The sequence below is a fragment of the Lynx canadensis genome, chromosome B2, assembly GCF_007474595.2.
Source record: "Lynx canadensis isolate LIC74 chromosome B2, mLynCan4.pri.v2, whole genome shotgun sequence".
In the NCBI taxonomy this organism is placed as follows: Eukaryota; Metazoa; Chordata; class Mammalia; order Carnivora; family Felidae; genus Lynx; species Lynx canadensis.
The window spans coordinates 123,864,888-123,883,727 of record NC_044307.1 but is presented as its reverse complement, the minus strand read 5'-3'; the positions used below and the strand labels follow the sequence as shown (position 1 = coordinate 123,883,727).

The 18,840-nt window shown below is 43.6% G+C and overlaps 1 protein-coding gene across 3 annotated transcripts in view; it reads left to right on the top strand.

Annotated features, from left to right (window-relative positions):
- Window positions 1-18,840, top strand: part of MAP3K5 (mitogen-activated protein kinase kinase kinase 5) — a 207,747-nt gene that overhangs the window by 170,333 nt on the left and 18,574 nt on the right. For 2 of the 3 annotated variants that reach the window (XM_030316419.1, XM_030316421.1), the window contains 6 exons: window positions 1,489-1,646; window positions 3,774-3,951; window positions 4,724-4,744; window positions 8,746-8,926; window positions 9,019-9,187; window positions 15,422-15,607. In XM_030316419.1, coding sequence (XP_030172279.1) covers window positions 1,489-1,646; window positions 3,774-3,951; window positions 4,724-4,744; window positions 8,746-8,926; window positions 9,019-9,187; window positions 15,422-15,607 — 893 coding nt within the window. The remainder of the gene's footprint in view (window positions 1-1,488; window positions 1,647-3,773; window positions 3,952-4,723; window positions 4,745-8,745; window positions 8,927-9,018; window positions 9,188-15,421; window positions 15,608-18,840) is intronic. The other variant, XM_030316420.1, reaches the window with a different exon arrangement.

The window sequence follows — 18,840 nt, the reverse complement described above, 5'->3', positions numbered from 1 at the left end:
GAGATAACTACAGTTGAGTGTTTATCTGGGATAGACCAGACTAAACCTAGAACCAAGTGTTCTTGACTCCCCATTCAATGCTCTTGCCATTCTACCACACTCTTCAACTCTCTGATTCCACATAGCCTTTTAAATCTCCTATGTTTCGTTGTATTCTTCTTCACATTGTGTCTGGTGATTTGTCTGTACTAATGGCTCAAGACCTGTCTTTGATCTGTTAAACCTGTTATTCCATGGACCACAGGCATGCAGCAGAAGCCATATATATTTGATTTACAGAATAGAGTACACGAAAAATGGTTTACATTACTTTTAACAATGGCTTTCAGAATCTTTCATGCTTTCATGATTTAGAGATAAGAATCAAGACAGAAGAATTAATCATTCAATTTAGATACTGAGAAATATATCGGGGGACCTGGGTGGCTCAGTCTGTTGGGCATCCGACTTCAGCTCAGGTCATCTTACGGTTCGTGGGTTTGAGCCCCCATCGGGGGCTGGGGCCTGGAGCCTGCTTCAGATTTTGTGTCTCTTCCCTCTCCGCCCCACCCCTGCTTGCACTCTCTCTTTTTCTGTCTCTCAAAAATAAATGAATGTTAAAAAAACTTTATAAAAAAAAGAAATTGAGAAATATAGATCTAGAAAAATGGATGAATGGCCTAGAATTTTTCTGGAAAGATTAGAAGTATACATAATAGGAATCTTTGTGTATTTGAAAAACTAATTGCAAAAAATGTGTGTTGATATATTCTCTGTTGTTCTCAAATGACTAATTGTTAGAAGTTTCTAAGAGGCCCCAATAAAGTGATACCTCATTTATACTCTAGTATCTAGATGACAAAGCATCTATTCATGACCAGATCACATTGGCAAACTATTCTTATACCCCTGATAAAATCCATCATGACAACTGTTATTTCCATTTTTATTAATGACCAAGAAAAATGGAACACAAAAAAATGAGATATTGGGGCACCTGGGTGGTTCAGTTGGTTAAGCATCCAACTCTTGATTTCAGTTCAGGTTATGATTTCACAGTTCATGAGTTCAAGCCCTATGTCAGGCTTCCTGCTCTCTCTCTCTTTCTCTCTCTCTCTCTGCCCCTCCTCCTCTTGCACTCTCTCTTTCTCTCTCAAAATAAAATAGGCATAAAAAAAAGATGAGGGGCACCTGAGTGGCTCAGTGGGTTAAGCATCTGACTCTGGTTCAGGTCATGACCTCATGGTCATGGGATCAAGCTCTGCATCAGGCTCTGTGCTGAGAGTGCAGAACCTGATTGGGATTCTCTCTCTCTGCCTCTTTCTCTGCCACCTCCCCTGCTCCTGCTTTCTCTCTCTCTCTCAAAATAAATAAACTTAAAACAAGAAAAGATGAGATACTAAGACCTGAATCATGCTTTTAAAGTTGTCTTATTTATGTAGACAGTTAAAGCTGTCATTAGATATTCATGTGTTTTCTAAAGTAGAAGTGTGTTTGGATTACCCCCAGGTACCCTTCAGTATATGGCACCAGAAATCATAGACAAAGGACCAAGAGGCTACGGGAAAGCAGCAGACATTTGGTCTTTGGGCTGCACGATCATCGAAATGGCCACAGGGAAACCACCTTTTTATGAACTGGGAGAACCACAAGCAGCTATGTTCAAGGTCACATTTCAAATGTCTTAAATGTCTTAAAAACCGCTGGATAAAGCTATTAGATTAGATGTTCCATGTGTCTATATGATAATTTTTTTAGGCCAAAGGAGAGGAGCATAGGTAAGCACATTAAATGTGCTCACAAAGTTCATTAAAGTTCATGAAGATTCACATCCCTCAGAGTCAATGTGTGTGCCTCACACTGAGGATCTGTCTGTCTCTCCCTGCCTTAGTTTTCTCAGCTATAAAGTGAGATTCCATGTAAGTTCCTCTGATGCCTTTTCACAATGCAACATAAATAACATACTACTTTATGGAAGATGCTTTAAGCTCTTTGGGAAATAGTCTGAAAATCTTCCATGGAAGGAGATGTTAAAGACGTTTTTTTATTCATTTAAATATTAAATCAAAGCAATATTTCCCTTCTCTATCAGAAGAGTTTAGAGGCTCCATTAAGAATGGGGTGGGCATAATTGCTACTTTGAGGACCTCAATCATATTCTTACATAGCGACTCTTCTAGTCTGTTTATTTGCCCTCTCCTGGAAGTGGGAAGCAGCCCACCTCCCAAAATAGGAAGCACCAAATATGGAAATAGGGCTGAGAAAGCCCAGAGGCCACTGCTTCAGAATTCAGGGACTGAGCAAAGCAGTGACCAGTTCTGAGTCCCTTCAGTCCCCACCTGCCCTCACTTGCCACACTGCCAAGCCCAAGATTTAAACTGAGAACTTGTTTCCCAAGGAGTAGAGCTCAAGTCTGTCGTTCTATAAGGCAGAGAACTTCTGATAAGTTGTTATCTCTTTCCCTGCCGCTGACGATGTTTCTAGCGACTTGCCTCCCGTGATGAGCCCTGTGTGACCTACCTTCCGCTTTTGTGTAAAGGTTGCCTTACTTTAAGCTTGAAGGTGATCTGATGGGTTACTGCTGATACAGAAATGAGTAGTGCAACCAAACGAGAAGGGCAGTGAGAGCTGCTAAGAGAGCTGCCCTTCTTGACATAAATGAATGTCTTTCTCTTCTTGGTCAGTCTTTCAACTTTTCACCCATCTCTAGGAGTTCCCTCTGAAATGCTGCTCTCTTCCCCATCTGTGCAGGGATTATTATACAATATGCATTAAATGAGATAATATAGACTCAAGCACTGATTTACAGTGTTTGAACGTAGGCTCCAACACTGTCAAACTCTTTGGGGACATTGGGTAAATGACTTAAACTTCTTGTACCTCATTTTCCTCATCTATAAAATGGGTATAAAAATAGTACCTATCTAATAAAGGTTTTTTGAGACATATATGAGATAATACATGCAAAGCACTTAGAATAGTGTCTGACATATAGTAAAGGCTATATAACCATAAATAACTGTATATTATTATCTATATAATAATTCACTTATATAAGCTATATAGTAACAAAAAATATTTCCTTAGAAAATTTTCTTTACTAATACATGAAAACATTACTGAAAAAATTTAGAATGACAGCCGTGAGAAGAAAATTCTAATTGTTATAAAAATTCTGTTTGCTTAATTTTAAAGTATTTAAAAATATCTCTATATATGAGCAATTTGGGGCAGGAAACATATTCACAAATCATGGCATAGGGGAAGAACACAGGCTTTAAGCCAAAAAAATTAAGGTATCGATCCCAGATCTCTGTTTCTGTAACATGTAACCTCACCCCTCTGAGCCTCATTTTCCTCTTTGATGTAACAGGGATAATATTTAATCCATTGGGTTGTTGGGAGTATTCAGTGGAACTTATAAATCAAAAAACCAAACACGATTCCTGGCCTATAGCTATTAGGACCAACACAATGGTCTCAATTACAGGTATCTTTCTTGCATGCCAGTGTGCTACTGTGTGCTAAAACTTTGAGGACTGAATTATTACTTCATTATGCTGTCTGCTGTCTTAACATGATTGCTCTGTGTATGTCATTGATGAGGTTACAAAAGCACTCTGGAAACTTCCCATAACCTAGAGAAAAAAACATCCTATCTCGCTTTGAGAAAAGGCATGAGTTTGTAGGAAGTATATGGTAAACGACTTTGTTGTGCTAGGGGACCAAGTTTTGGATCCTGGAGCTCATGTGATGAGAGGGTCACTCAGAAGTTACCTTGTGCTGTGTCTTAGGTGGGAATGTTTAAAGTCCACCCGGAGATCCCAGAGTCCATGTCCACAGAGGCCAAGGCGTTCATATTGAAATGTTTTGAACCGGACCCCGACAAGAGAGCCTGTGCTAACGACTTGCTTATTGACGAGTTCTTAAAAGTTTCAAGCAAAAAGAAGAAGACGCAACCTAAGCTTTCAGGTATGTGGTTGCATTGAGGAGGATGTGAGGCAGAGTCACTAAACCCTCAGCCTTTAAGGTAGATTTTTCCAGAAGTAAGGTAATCTGTTATAGATAGGTATCACTGGAAATTCATGTAAACATTAGCTGAGTGTTCTCAGATGTTCAGTTTTGGTATCAGGAAGCTGTCTTATCATCGATTTCACAAAGGCCAGGGCCTCATACATAATAGTCTTTCATCACCTGGTTAGTAGGTAGGTAGTATATCAGTAGCTATAGCATTCTGGCATCACTGATACAATGGTTACAGCATAATGGGGTGAAATACAGCTTTTTAGAGCTGAAACTTTAAATCACCACTGATGAGCTACAGGGCTATTATGGAGCTGTTAAAACTTCCAAGCCATCCAGATAATATGTTCTTTTAATTTTAGTCAGTGGAAAATACCTGTTGCCTCTTAGAGACTATTGTTTGGAATAACTACTACCCGCCCTCTGCAAGGAAAAAAAAAAAAAAGAAGAGAAGATTGTCAGTTACTTAAAAAAAAAAAAAAAAAAAGGCAGTGTGAAAATATACACTGTCTCTTGCAATAGTTTCCATAGCTTATTTCAGAAAGGAAAGGCAAGTAAATGATCCATTTGTTACTGGCATTTTTGTGCTTATTTGGGATGAGTGTAGACGGGTTGAATGTTTGGAAAGGACATTGATCCCTTTTCAAGCACTTTTTCATTATTTCTGTTTAACAACAAAGCCAACATGTGTTCATGTTGCTGTTTGCTCTTCTTTCCACAGCCCTCTCAGCTGGATCAAATGGTGAGTTCGTTTTTATATTTTGCCCACCGAGCCAAAGCTTGGTGCATCATGTGATATAAGCTCTAGATTTCCCATTAAAAAGCCTCATCCTCTGCTTTTTGCCTCCATGTGAGGCTCCTGGGTAGCAAGGATATGTGCAGCTGAAGCCTGGCTGGGCCATTCCTTCAGAAACCCCTCTTCTCCCCCAGAAAGCAAAAACAGATGTGCTAACCTAATTAACAGCTAAAATCCCGCTTGGGATTGTTCTTAGGTGTGACCGAGAACTTCATGACTCCTGTTAATTAAAACTATAAACTATAACCTGGCCTAGTTCTCCTAAATGAACACAGCTGCAGGACTCTTCCTTCCCCAGGTATTTTTATAGGTCATACACTGTTTCTGTCCAGAGGATAAGCCATGGCTTTACCTGGAGGGGCCCCCACCTCCAATAGCTGTACTCGGCTTCCCCTCAAAAGGGGGATGGGAGGGTGGTGGTGAGGAGGGTCTCCTTCCCCCTTAGGGAGACATGACTTGTCCAATACCAGACTGCTCTCCCTTTGCCACACATAGACCCAGAGAATTAAGTAAGTCATTTTAACCTAATACGCACTTACTGTGCATTCACTGTGTGCCCAAGAAATGTGCTAGGCCCTGAATATATAAGGATGACAAAAGCATAGTTCCTGACTTTAAGGAGCTGTTATTCTTAGAGGGGAGATGCACAAGGAATAAATCAACAACACCGTAGTGTAATTTAGTCAGCACAGAGAGGGTTGTAAAGGGGGACAGAGTGATTGACATCAGTCTATGAAAGTGGTTCCAAGGAAGACTTTCTAGTGAGGCAACCCCCGATGAATAAGGATGAACTTGAGTTTAACAGGTGGCTGGGGAGTGGGGAGCCAGATGAGGTCAGTCCTAGCCTGAGTTAATGCAGTGTGTGTGAAACCCCACGGTGTGAAGGGAGCAGGACGTGGCTCAGAACTGCTGGTACTTAAAATACATGGGGAAGAGAAGAAGCTGGAGGTGGTAAAGCAGGGTCATATCCCAAAGGGCTCCACGTGAGAATTAGCAAAGAGGAGTGGAGAACCGGGGAAAGACTGTAATCTGGAACTAAAAGCACGGGGTCTATAATTCTATGATAATAGAAACGTCCTGTGTCTACACTGCCTGATCGTTAGCCACTACCAGTGATGTTAGCTTTAAGAGCTTGATGTCTAATAGCAATGAAGACCGTGCTCCCAAGCCTTGAGTCTGTATTTGTCCAAGCTAGCCGCTGTTTTGTCCATTCTGCCATCTATTCCTGTAAATACGAAGTGAAACAAAGCACACGAGAGATCTCAACAGCTCCCGGAAATGTCTCTCGAAAGCAGTCCTGTGTTTGGGGCCCCCGACAAACCTTTCTCTTCTTAGACAACCTTACTATTACCAGCAAGTAAGAGGTTACCCTTTTGCTTTCTGCTGTAGCAGCACTTCCTAAAATATAGTCCGTGAAATGCTGGGTCCATGAACTGTTCCAGAAAAATGGGAATTCCATGGTCAAGTAAATTTGGGAAATAGAGCATGTGAGCACTTTCCCCTGCCATGTATTTTCAGTGTACCAATTTGCACGTCTCTATACATTGAAATAAGGAATTGTGGTGTTAAATTGGTAAACTCAGAGCAGCTCTTCTTAGCTTCATCTCAGTTCCTACCTTCTAGTAATTCAGCAGTGTAACAAATTCAGTGACAGCAGGTGGGTCAACCAATTCATCCTTGAGAGATTTTCTAGTTGCTGATCAGTGAGATGGTTTCCCCAGAGATGAACTATCCCCGGAAGCTGTATATACTTCTCTTCTTCCTCTCTACAGCTGGAACCAAAGCAAGGTACCTCTCTAACACCTGCTTTCTTCACCTGAGCTACAAGGGGGCTAGAATAATAGAATGGCCCTGCATGGCATTTTTGATATAATCAAGGGGTAGGACATGTCCTACCTGCAAGATTCTGTGATTAAGGAAGCTCCTGGATACGGCTGGAAAACCCTTTTCCTAAGACTCAGCAGCTTGGAAGAGCTTCCCAGTGATAGGGCAGTACATTTTCAGAGAAATGTCACTTTCTGCTATGTAATGGGATTTTTTTTTTCATCTTCTGAATCATCACTAATTGTGTCATTAGGTAAATCAAGCTCTTGGCTATACAGTGTTACCACCTGTTGAATATTTGCTTGTGAAAAGTATTTTTTATCACGTGTATTTTTCTGATTATAAACATAATACATGTTTATTGAAGCAGGTTTTAAAATTTTGGAAAAATGAAAGAAAATCACAATCACCCCAAATCACATCTTGTGGAAATAACTACCATTAATAATATGCGTTCTTTGGTATATTTTCTTACAGTTATATATATAACAGAATAAAACACGCACACACACACACACACACACACATATACATGGAATCATAAGGGATAGAGTCTGATAATAGTTGGAGGAAGGGAAGGAAGAAAAGAAAGAAAAGGTCTGTCTGGCTTTCCTGTGTTTGTAAATCAGATGAGTGCTTCTCAAACACGTCCATCTGTCTGATCATTGTCATGGCCTACCGCCACCCCCCCTTGCTGCGAATCATTATTGATTTGCAGTCACAGCAGACAGAGTCGAGAGGCCACTTGACCACTTGCTGACTGACCATCCCATGTCTTTGATACTGGGGCAGTTGTTGATTCAGCCCAGCCCAAGACGAATTAGGTAAAAAAGGGATTCTAGGCAACAGTGGCTTTCCTTTTTTATAATTTTATATCTGCCTTCTTTAGTAAGGCCTTTTGTAGTATTGGGACACTTGTTAGGGAAGGATGATTCTGGAAAAAATTACTTTCTTTCAAATCAATATTTGATGATATGTTGGCAATTCCTACTGTGCCAGGTCAGTCTCCTCCAAAATAAAAGCCCATGTTCACTATGGACTCACAGTACCTGAGAACTGGGAAAGACCTAAGAGATCACATAGTCTAATGGTTTCCACAATTCGTGTTTGGCAAAGAACCCTTTTTCATATGAATCCTTAAACAGAACCCTGATATATAAGACTGATAGAGCACATCTGTTTTGGGCAAAACGTTTGGAACTCGTATTCTAGAATCACAGAATCCTATTCACTCAACCCAACTAAGGCAGCCCCGAGATGCTAAGGTGGACCCTTAAGCCTGTGAGGAACATGGTTTAAAAAATAGGAATCTGGAGGTACCTGGGTGCTCAGTCAGTTGAGCATCTGACTTTGGCTCAGGTCATGATCTCGCAGTTCATGAGTTTGAGCCCCACATAGGGCTGGCTGCCGTCAGCCTGTCAGTGCAGAACTCACTTCAGATACTCTGTCCCCCTCTCTCTGCCTTGCCCCTGCTTATGCTCTCCCCCCAAAAAAAAATTAAATAAAAAATATGAATTTGGTCCTTTATTTATAGACATGAGAACTGAGACCCTTAAATTGCCTTCCTAATGTCTGGCAGGTGGTCAATAGAAATGAGGAGATTGGAACGCAGGACCTCTGGGTCTGGTGCTTCTACTTTTTCACAGCCCTGACGTATTCCTTTCAGGGCCTGGGAGACCTTGACCTTGCCCACCCTCCCAACCCCCCCAGGGATTGGACATGGAGCACGGGGAGAAATTAGGATCCATGACCGTCCTCTTAGGTAGCATAATTTTACTAGTCATTGCAGTGCCACACTTGACAATGAATATTGCTCTCTTTTGGTGCGTGTTTAGTATGTGTAAATTTTTTTTCAATGTTTATTTACTTTTGAGAGAGAGAGAGACAGAGACCAAGTGCAAGTGGGGGAGGAGCGGAGAGACAGGGAGACACAGAATCCGAAGCGGGCTCCAGGCTCCGAGCTGTCAGCACAGAGCCCAGCCTGACACGGGGCTCGAACTCACGGACCATGAGATCATGCCCTGGGCTGAAGTTGGACGCTTGCCCAACTGAGCCACCCAGGTGCCCCTGGCATGCATACATTTCTAAAAGCATGAATGAGCGTTTCCCCCTCTCGTGATAAGCAGAGTATCTTAGAAGCATATCCTTGCCCGTGCCCGTCTTGGTGGAGGACACCAGCAGCAGCAGCGAATACGGCTCGGTTTCTCCGGACACGGAGTTGAAGGTGGATCCCTTCTCTTTCAAGACGAGAGCCAAATCCTGTGGAGAGCGAGACGTAAAAGGAATACGGACACTCTTTCTGGGGTAAAGACCTGACTTACTTTGGGTGAAAGAAGTACGTCATGTGTCATTTTATAAAGGACACCGTGATTTATGCTGCATTAAATTCTTAACAGCATTCCAGACGAAAATTTCGAAGACCACAGCGCTCCACCCTCCCCTGAAGAGAAAGATTCTGGATTCTTTATGCTGAGGAAGGACAGTGAGAGACGGGCCACTCTTCACAGGATCCTGACCGAAGACCAAGACAAAGTTGTGAGGAACTTAATGGAATCTTTGGCTCAGGTAACACCTCTCATGGATACTTGGTTTTCCAGACTTTGCATACTTTCACTGTGTCATCACACCTCGGAACTGTCACAGGCCATGTGGAGACAGGAAGGAACTGTAGGGCTCTTGAGGATGAAACCTGCCTCCCCCAGACAGGAAAAAAAGCAAATCTCCGATGTAGAAACCACATTAAAAAAATTTTTTTTATTTATTTGTGAGAGAGAAAAAGAGACAGAGGGCAAGAGGGGGAGAGATGGAATCTGAAGCAGGCTCCAGGCTCTCAGCTGTCAGCACAGAGCCCAACTCTGGGCTTGAACTCACAAACCGTGAGATCATGACCTGAGCCGAAGTCGGACGCGTAACCGACAGAGCCACCCAGGTGCCCCTAGAAACCACACTTCTGAACATAACTATTTGTAAGTCACAAGCACACTTTCCGTGTTGGTCAAGTTCCAACGAGCTACAAGTCACTGTGACCCTTCGTTCATTTGTTTATGAATTCAATCTGTTTATCAATTCAGTTATCAATTCAACATGCATTGAGCCACATGACTTGATAATTCGGACAGTGGCACAGGGCTCCCTGCCAGTCTCCTCTGAGCATTTAGGAAAATACTGCACACACAAGGGCCCCCCTGCTTGTGGGGCTATATTCAGATGGACAGAGGGTGACGGGCAATAATGAGTAAATTATGTAGTGTGTCAGAAGGCCGCATATGCGATGAAAAAACAAAGCCGCTCAAACCCTTATTCCCTCTTGTATTCGTTTGCTGGGGCTGCCTTAACAGAATACCACAGACTGAGTAGCTTCAACAGCAAATTTGCTTCTCACACTTCTGAAGACTGAAAGTCTAAGAGCAGGGTGTTGGCAGGTTTGGTTTCTCCTGAGGCCTTTTCCCGTGGCTTGAAGTGGCACCTTCTCGCCATGTCCTCCCCCAGCCTTCTATCCCTGTGCACCCTGGGGGGGGTGTCTCTTCCTCCCCTTGTAAGAACACTAGCCCTATTGGATTAGGGCCCCACTGATAGGATCTCACATAACCTTAATTACCTCCTAAAGACCCTCTCTCCACATACAGTCACATGGGAAGTTAGGGCTTCTATGTGTCAATTAGGGCCAGTGGTGGGGCGGGGGCCAGTTCAGTCCCCAATATCTGGGAAAATATGTTCCCTGGGATTCTGCATATCTGTAGATACGAGGAAGAATCCCCTCCCCAAATTTGTCCCAGTAGAAGCAGGGTGTCCCCCAGCTCCAAGCCTCTGGTGATGCCTCCTGTGTTTGGAGCGGAAGCTCAGGTCTCTTGAGGGTATAAGCCTCCACAGACATGCTCGGTTGCAGACATGACACTTGGTGTTTTCTTTTAGTTGCATAGGCGTCAGGGACGTGTCTCCCTGCTCTGGCTCCGGTGGCCACCATCTGTCTCCCCTGCGCATACCTTCTTCCCTGCCTTCTGTCTTGGGAAAACAGCTGCAAAAGGAGCTGGAGGAGTCACATCAAGTTTGTCTCTCAGGCCAACGGTCTATCTGGTCTCAGCTTGTCCTGGGAGTTAAATGGAGCAACACTCTCTTCCTTGGCTCTTGTCTTTGTCTTGAGAACCCCACTAAGTTCCTCTGCTGATTCTGTCACCTTAGCAATTGTCTAATGCCCACCTCTTTTGATCCCATAAGAAGGGACAAAGGCCACATATGTGCCAGCAGGGTCTCTGGGTACAAGACCTGAAATGAATGCCATCTGCATTTCTGGGAAAACCCTGCTTGGGTCCTAAAGGAAAGCTGTCTCGAGCGGTTATTCTGAGGCCCAGAAAGGAGGGGCTCTGGGCTGGGGGGCAGCTGGGGCTCTGGGCTGGGGGTAGAGTGAGTACCCAGGACTCTGCACAGGAATGGTGGGGGGTGTGGAGGAGACGGGAGCAGTCTTGAACCTGTAGCTTTCTCTCTTGCCTTTCCTTCTGCTCACTCTGGTCATTCAAGGACGAGGGAACCAAATTTAAAAAATTTTTAAGTTCATTTATTTCGAGAGAAAGAGAGAGTGAGTGTGGGGGAGGGACAGAGAGAGAGGGAGACAGAGGATCCCAAGCAGGCGCCACGCTCTCAGAGCAGAGCCCAACACAGGGCTTTCTATCTCATGAGCCTCGAGATCACGACCTGAGCCAAAATCAAGAGTCAGACACTTAACCAACTGAGCCACCCAAGGTGCCCCAGAAGGGGAACCAGATTCAGATGAAAGGTGCATCTGGGCAGCAACTGGAAGTCGTTCATTCATTCAGCAAATACGTATTAACCTTCTACTGAATGACAATCACTCGTCTGTGTGCTGTAGATACTACAGTGAACAAAACTGTAAGAAAATGTACCCCATTGCAGCTGACATTGTAGTGGGAAGAAAAAACAATAAAAATTAGTAAAGATATAGTAGTAGTAGCAATGTATATAGCCACACATACAGTTATAATATATAGTATGAATAGTAAACCTATAGTAATATATTCCGTGTGGCGTAATAAGAGCAAACATTTTGCATGAGCCAAGTATTGTTCTTAGTATTTCATGTGTATTCACTCATTTAATCCCCATGGCAATAGCACTATAGTGATAGTTCTGTTAGCATCCTCGTTTTGAGAAGCGGACACAGAGGCACAGAGTTGTTGAGTAACTTGCCCAGGCCACACAGCCCTAAGCAACGGAGTCAGGATTTAGACCCCCACAGTCTGGCTCCAGGCCCCGTGCTCTTAACCACCACACCGTTCTCCTCCCTGGGTGACAGCTCCCACACGGTGACCAGTGCTGGTAGAAACATAAAGCAGGGGAGGGATTGGTGCTTTAGGTGGGGAAGGAAAGGAAATCACCGTTAGCCGCTGTGAAGACTTCTCCGCACGGCGGCCACTAGTGCAAGGTGCCTGTCGGAGGTCAGAAACATGGGGAATGCGGGCATTGCCCAAATCTCATCATCACCCCAAAGGATGTGCTCCTCCAGCGCAGAAAGTGTCTGCTTGTTTGGGGAGTTTGAAGGTCCACCAGGCAGGACTGCCGTGACCATTGTCAGGGTCCCAGCTCTCAGCACAGAGCCTGGCAGGAGACTTCACTTCCATGACTGTGCTGAAAGTCTTAAATTTCGCCGTTGGTTAATCCTATTTAATTGTCTGTGACTTCCTGTTTTTTTCATGCACACTTGAATGTTTTCCATAGAAGGAGAAAGAAAAATACTCTTAACAGCAACCATCAGACGGCATGTGCTGGTGCACCCGCCTGAAGGGACCGGTGAGAAACTGTGAGTCAGAATCACATGCTAAATCCCGAATCACCCAGTGATAGCAAGGGTCCTTCTGAATGTATCGCTAAGGATGCTGTGACGTCACATGGTGGCCTAGAGGTAGAGCAGGTCCCAATCTAGGCTTACTGCCGGCTCTTCCAGCTGATGGGGGGGCAGAAGAATGCAATTATTAGGACCCTGGGCTCAGCCTCAGCTTGCCTCTGCTTGAGGCCTGGCCCCACCACTTCCAGGCTGTGTGATTTAACTACTCCGAGGCTGAATTTCCCAATCTATACGACAGAGGAACGCTGGTATCTACCTCATGGAGTTTCTGTAGGGAATAACTAAGACCATGAGCAATTGAGATAATAATACAGAGTGTGTCACACATGTTACTATTATTATTGCTGCTGTGACCGTTATCAAGCAAGCTAATCCTAGTTGTCTCATCTCTTTCAGTTTTTTCTACAACCAGATGGAAATAATTATTTTCATTGCCTTAAATATCTCTAGACGCATCTTTACATGTAAGCCTGCCCTTTTGTAACAAGACCAAGCATGGAGATGTTGGTCAGGTCCCCAAACCAGCCCACAAAAGCCCTTTCAACCTGTAACATCCTTCTGAAGCTCACTCATCATTTTGAGAAGGTTTAAAGGATAAAGACTAGAGAGCACCTTTGCGGAAGAATCTGGATGGTACCGAGTGCTAGGAAAGGCACACCTGTCAGATGGCACCTTCTGACGCTGAATCAGGCTCCCTGGTACCCGAGATGCTCATTTGTGTAGGCATGCTGATGAGTGCACATGAACACAGGAGTTAGAACAGAAATACCGATTATGTAAGTGAATGAAATACCCCAGACAGAAAACATTTGCCAGAGTCGACAGCGTTCCTCTGTAGGACAGTGGCACACACGTCCAAAAGACCGGAAGCAACATGTTTTTCTATTGTGAAAACAAAGCTAATGTCAGGAAAATGTTTGCTGTTTCATCTGCTGGCAAACATGTATCTGACTTGTCACTAAGATAAGCTTCCAACTTCTGAATAACTCACATTTTTCTTCTTGAACATATTTTCATGTTATTATGATATTGCCTGTGAATCTTTACTTTGGGTGTAATTTAGTTGGCGGTAAGAAAAGAAACAAAGTTTGTAATTGTTCCCAGTCTGGTTTTAATTCCCTTAATGACAGCTTTCAAGATTTTCAATATAATCTTTTCTCAGGAAAACATAAACATGAGAGAGAGCTCCCCAAATGAAAATATACTGAGAGAAAGAACTTGATGGTACATTTATTTAATTTTAATAGAATCCTAGAAATTGTAATTTTCACAGCCCAATTGAGGAATTTAACTTTTATGGTGTAGTAACAAAATGTGCACTAGGAGATAGAAATGAATATAATAAAAATCTTGTTTCTTGAAGTTAAATGAGGATAAGTAACACCCTACTATCTTTCCTTTAAAGAAACAAGGTTCCTTGCACAAAGTAGAAAAATTCACCTTGACAGAAGGAATGTGTTTAATTATCGTATTATATTTTTAAAATGTAAAAATATTGTCCATTGGTTCATTCTTACAACTAATGGCCTCGTTGGTGGGTAAGCAATTATTTTAAGCGTGGAGTTTGAAGTCGGCACCCCCCTTTTTAAAAAAAATTTTTTTTGTTTATTTTTGAGAGAGAGAGAGAGAGAGTATGAGCACAGGGAAGGGGCAGAGAGAGAGGGAGACACAGAATCCAAAGCAGGCTCCAGGCTGTCAGCTCAGAGTCTGACACGGGACTCGAACTCACAAACTGCAAGATCATGACCTGAGCTTAACCGACTGAGCCACCCAGGCACCCTTGAAGTGAGCCCCTTGTGGTTGAAAGGAATTGACACACTTCAAGGGCAGTTGCAGTTCTGGGGGCACATTGTAGGTTGCCTCATGTACCAGTGAAGGAGGGGGGCATCTTCAGGTATTCCAGCGATGGTGCCTAGCCCAACCTCACAGAGACTGAAACTAGTGAGTGATTCTGAGGGCCTTCACTTGCCAGGAGTTTGTCCGTCCTTTCTTGGGTTTGGCTGCTCTTGGCCCTCATGGTGTGCCATTTTTATTTCTGCGCATTCCCTTCTCCTCTCCACGTAGATTGTCATTCTCAATGCTATTGCTTCTCCTTCCTTCCTTATAACTAGATGTACTCCTGCTATTTAAAAAAAAAATGTTTTAAGTTTATTATTTTTTAAAGAGAGAAAGAGAACTAGCTGGGGAGGTGGAGAGAGAGGGGAGTACAGAGGATCCCAAGCAGGCCCCATGGTGACAGCAGAGAGCCCCATGTGGGGCTTGAACTCGTGAACCATGAGATCATGACAGCCTAAATCAAGAGTCCGTTGCGGGGGTGCTGGGTGGCTCAGTCAGTTGAGCGTCTGACTTCAGTTCAGGTCATGATCTCGCGGTTCATGAGTTCGGGCCCCGCGTTGGGCTCTGTGCTGACAGCTCAGAGCCTGGACCCTGCTTCAGATTCTGTCTCCCTCTCCCTCTGCCCCTCCACCACTCATTCTCTGTCTCTCTCTCAAAAATAAATAAACATTTAAAAAAAAAAGTGGGATGCTTAACCAACTCAGCCACACAGGTGCCCCTCATGCTGCTATTTTAGGACTTATTTCTCTAGACTGACTTTGAGCTTAAGATCCTATGGCTCATTGTCTGATCTCTCTTTAGTCCCCCATTAAAATTTCTGAGCAAGAATTTTATTGCCTCAGCCTGTCCCTGTTCGGGCAAAGCTCTCTACATCTGACTAAATCGTACCTATTCACCAATATATGGGGTAGGTACCCTTCCTCCCAAAGTCTGATTATTCTTGGGGTGGGGGGTGGGGGTGGGGGTGGAGCATCGAGTTCAAATCTGGTCTTTTTCCCTTAGCTGGGGGCACTTTGAAGCCCAGTTCCCATCAAGGGCTGTGAGAATGGCAGGCTCATGACTAATGTGTCCCACACAGATCAACTGACAGGTTAATTTATTCACAGGGGGCTGAAGAACCTAAACTAAAATGGGAACACATCACAACCCTCATTGCGAGCCTCAGAGAATTTGTGAGATCCACGGACCGAAAAATCATAGCCACCACACTGTCTAAGCTGAAGCTAGAACTTGACTTTGACAGCCATGGCATCAGTCAAGTTCAGGTGGTACTCTTCGGTTTTCAAGATGCCGTAAGTATGACATTTTGCTGCTGTCTTCCCACAAACGGCCAACGAAAATCAGCAAAATAAGATAAGACATAAGTTCTGTTTTCTTTAAGAATGTTGATGAATGTCTTTTTCGATGATTAAGCGTGAGCTGGTTGGTTGCCTCTCTGTGAGCTGCTAAACAGCAGATTTGTTGTTGTATGTGCTTGTTTCTCCCAAAGCTAGATACACGTGATATTGAACACCGTGGGAAATAGCAAAACTAACAGACAGCTCCCGTGGCTGAACTGTGTGCTTATGAAATCACGTAGCCGGTCACTATTTGTTCTTTTTTTTTTTTTTTTTTCAACGTTTATTTATTTTTGGGACAGAGAGAGACAGAGCATGAACGGGGGAGGGGCAGAGAGAGAGGGAGACACAGAATCGGAAACAGGCTCCAGGCTCTGAGCCGTCAGCCCAGAGCTTGATGCGGGGCTCGAACTCACGGACCGCGAGATCGTGACCTGGCTGAAGTCGGACGTTCAACCGACTGCGCCACCCAGGCGCCCCACTATTTGTTCTTTTAACTTTAGCCACACAGCCCACTGTAGTGGTTCACTTTCTAATTCTGTACGTGGACTGCCATCTAGTGGTCGTTGAGAAAAATGCAATGGTACAGATGGGGATGATCACTGCTAAATAAAACCAATACTTTTTCTTTTTTTCACTTTTTCTCTGGTTTCCATGCACAACACTTTAAACATGTTTGTTTAAAACATATTAATTCGTCACTAAATGAAAATCAGTCCAAATGATCTAATGAGAGATTGCTGAAGGCTCTGCCCTCTCAAATGGAGTTGCTCTGCAACACCAACTAGAAGCCCGTCTTTCAAAACCCTGATTCAACACACAACATGCTGTTCCTGAATAAGACTTATCTGTGGAACTCTGTGGCAAGAAAGCTTGAAGTGACTCCTAGAAGGTCTTCACAGGGTGAGGGAGACTGAAATAAGAGAGTTCCTGATGGCGCCTCGGGTATAAATATAGAAGCACTTTGCATAATTGTATTTAAATCCCCCAAATTAACTCACTCCTAATGTGTTTATTTCTCCTACATAGATGCCTTGACAATTGTATTTGGTGCACCAAATGATCTCTCATTTAAAACCAAATTATAATCCTTCAATGGCCACTGGTGTTCTCTGAAACTCTGTGTAAGCTTCTTGGTCTTTGTGCTGTCCTGTGGACGGGAACAGCACTCCTGACTCAACTGAGATCCTGGGTAATGAAAGCAACTGGCAAAGCCCATCACTAATAATTAAATGCTAAAGGCACACTTCACTGCAACTAGGGAAACCTAACCATCTGCAAACAGAATGAAAGAATTTACTGATTTTGCACTTGCCCACACATTTGACTTCCAGCCTACAGGCTGGGAAACAAATTGGCCAGTAGAATTCAGATTGAGAGTGGATTTGTTTTAATCATGGGCCTCGGGCCTGGGTCTTACACACACACACACACACACACACACACACACACACACATACCTGCTCTTGCTCAATCACTGTCCAGGATGGCAATGAACCCCAATAATGTGCCCTGTTTGATGAAGAGCTATGAGGAGTGGGTCATAGTTCTAGAGGATCCTTTTCCATCTTCTGTGTGGGACTCTTGAGAGAAATGTTCCAGTTACCTAATGCTATACTCCACACTGGTCATAGAAGCAGGCAAATTCTTTAAGAAATGAAGGTACCAGAACAAACTCATTCTGAAAGGATTTCCTAGAACAAGTGCGAACCTAGCAGTGGTTCACTTCCTTTTGGGAGCAACTACTCTGAGGAATTCCTCAGACTGACTCCTTTCTAAACTGGGGGATTTTTTTTTTAATAAGAGAGAGAAAAGGAGAGAGCATGAGTAGGGGGAGGGGCAGAGGGAGAGAGAGAAAATCCCAAGCAGGCTCCACTCTCAGTGTGGAGCCCCACATGGGGCTTGACCCCACGACTCTGGGATCATGACCTGAGTCAAAACCAAGAGTCAGACACTCAACAGACTGAGCCACCCAGGCACCCCTAAACTGGGGGATTTTGATGGGGGGCCAAGGGCAAGAATAAGCAACTGGAACCCCAGCTTTTGGCGTGGGCTTGAAGCTAGGTCACCATCTCCCTTGCTCCCTCTAAAATCTCTGCCCCCCCATCTCTCTGCCCCCCCCATTCACTCTGTTTCTCTCTCTCAAAAAAAAATAATAAACATTCAAAAAAAACTAATAAAATCTCTGGTCAGAGCCCTGTGGGGAAAATAGCCACTTTTCTTAGAGGGTCATGTCGACCAGCAATTAGTGGAGTTAACTCAAATTTTAGAGAAGCCTCTTTTAGCTTTATGCTAATGGTTATTTTTTTTTTAATTTTATTTATTTATTTTTAGTTTTTTGAGAGAGAGCACGCACAGTGAGGGAGAGGCAGAGGGAGAGGGAGCCCAGGCAGTCTCCACACTCAGCTCAGTGTGGAGCTCAATCCTTTGACCCTGACATCATGACCTGAGCCAAAATCAAGAGTCAAATGCCCAACCGACTGAGCCACTCAGATGCCCAATAATTATTTTTTTAAGTTTTTATTTATTTATTTTGAGAGAAAGAGAAAGTGCAAGTGGGGTAGGGGCAGAGAAAGAGGAGAAAGTGAGTTTCATAAGCAGGCTCTGCACAGGCAGCGGGGCTCGAATGCAGGGCTCAAACACAGGGCTCAAATGCAGGGCTAAAACATGGGGCTCGAACTCACAAACTCTTACGACCATGACCTGAGCCAAAGTCAGACACTCAACCAACTGAGCCACCAAGGCACCCCTGATAAAGGTTATTTTTTAAAAGATAATGCATATTTTTAGTCACTAAAAGAAAGATACCCTTACGACCCAGACTTTCACTGTGAACAGCATTTCTGGAATATTCTAGCAGCTTCCTCCTCAGAGTCACAACACTGAAGGTCAGTGTTTATTTTTATTTAAAGCCCTTGGATTCCTTTTTCCTCCTTTACCACCTCCATCATCCAATCTGAAGTCATCATAAAAAATGGAAGTTGCATGTTCTGAGTCCTGAAGAAGCAACATTTCATTTAACCAGACTGCCTTTGATTTGCTTACGTGGGGGTCACCAGACTTTAATTTGAAATGGCACTTTTTTATTGTTTTCTGGTGACATAAAGAAATTACTCACAGTTCAAGGTGAAGAAACCTCATAGTTGTTTTGTTGATAGAATGTCATCCAGATGCTTGTGTCAGCTAGG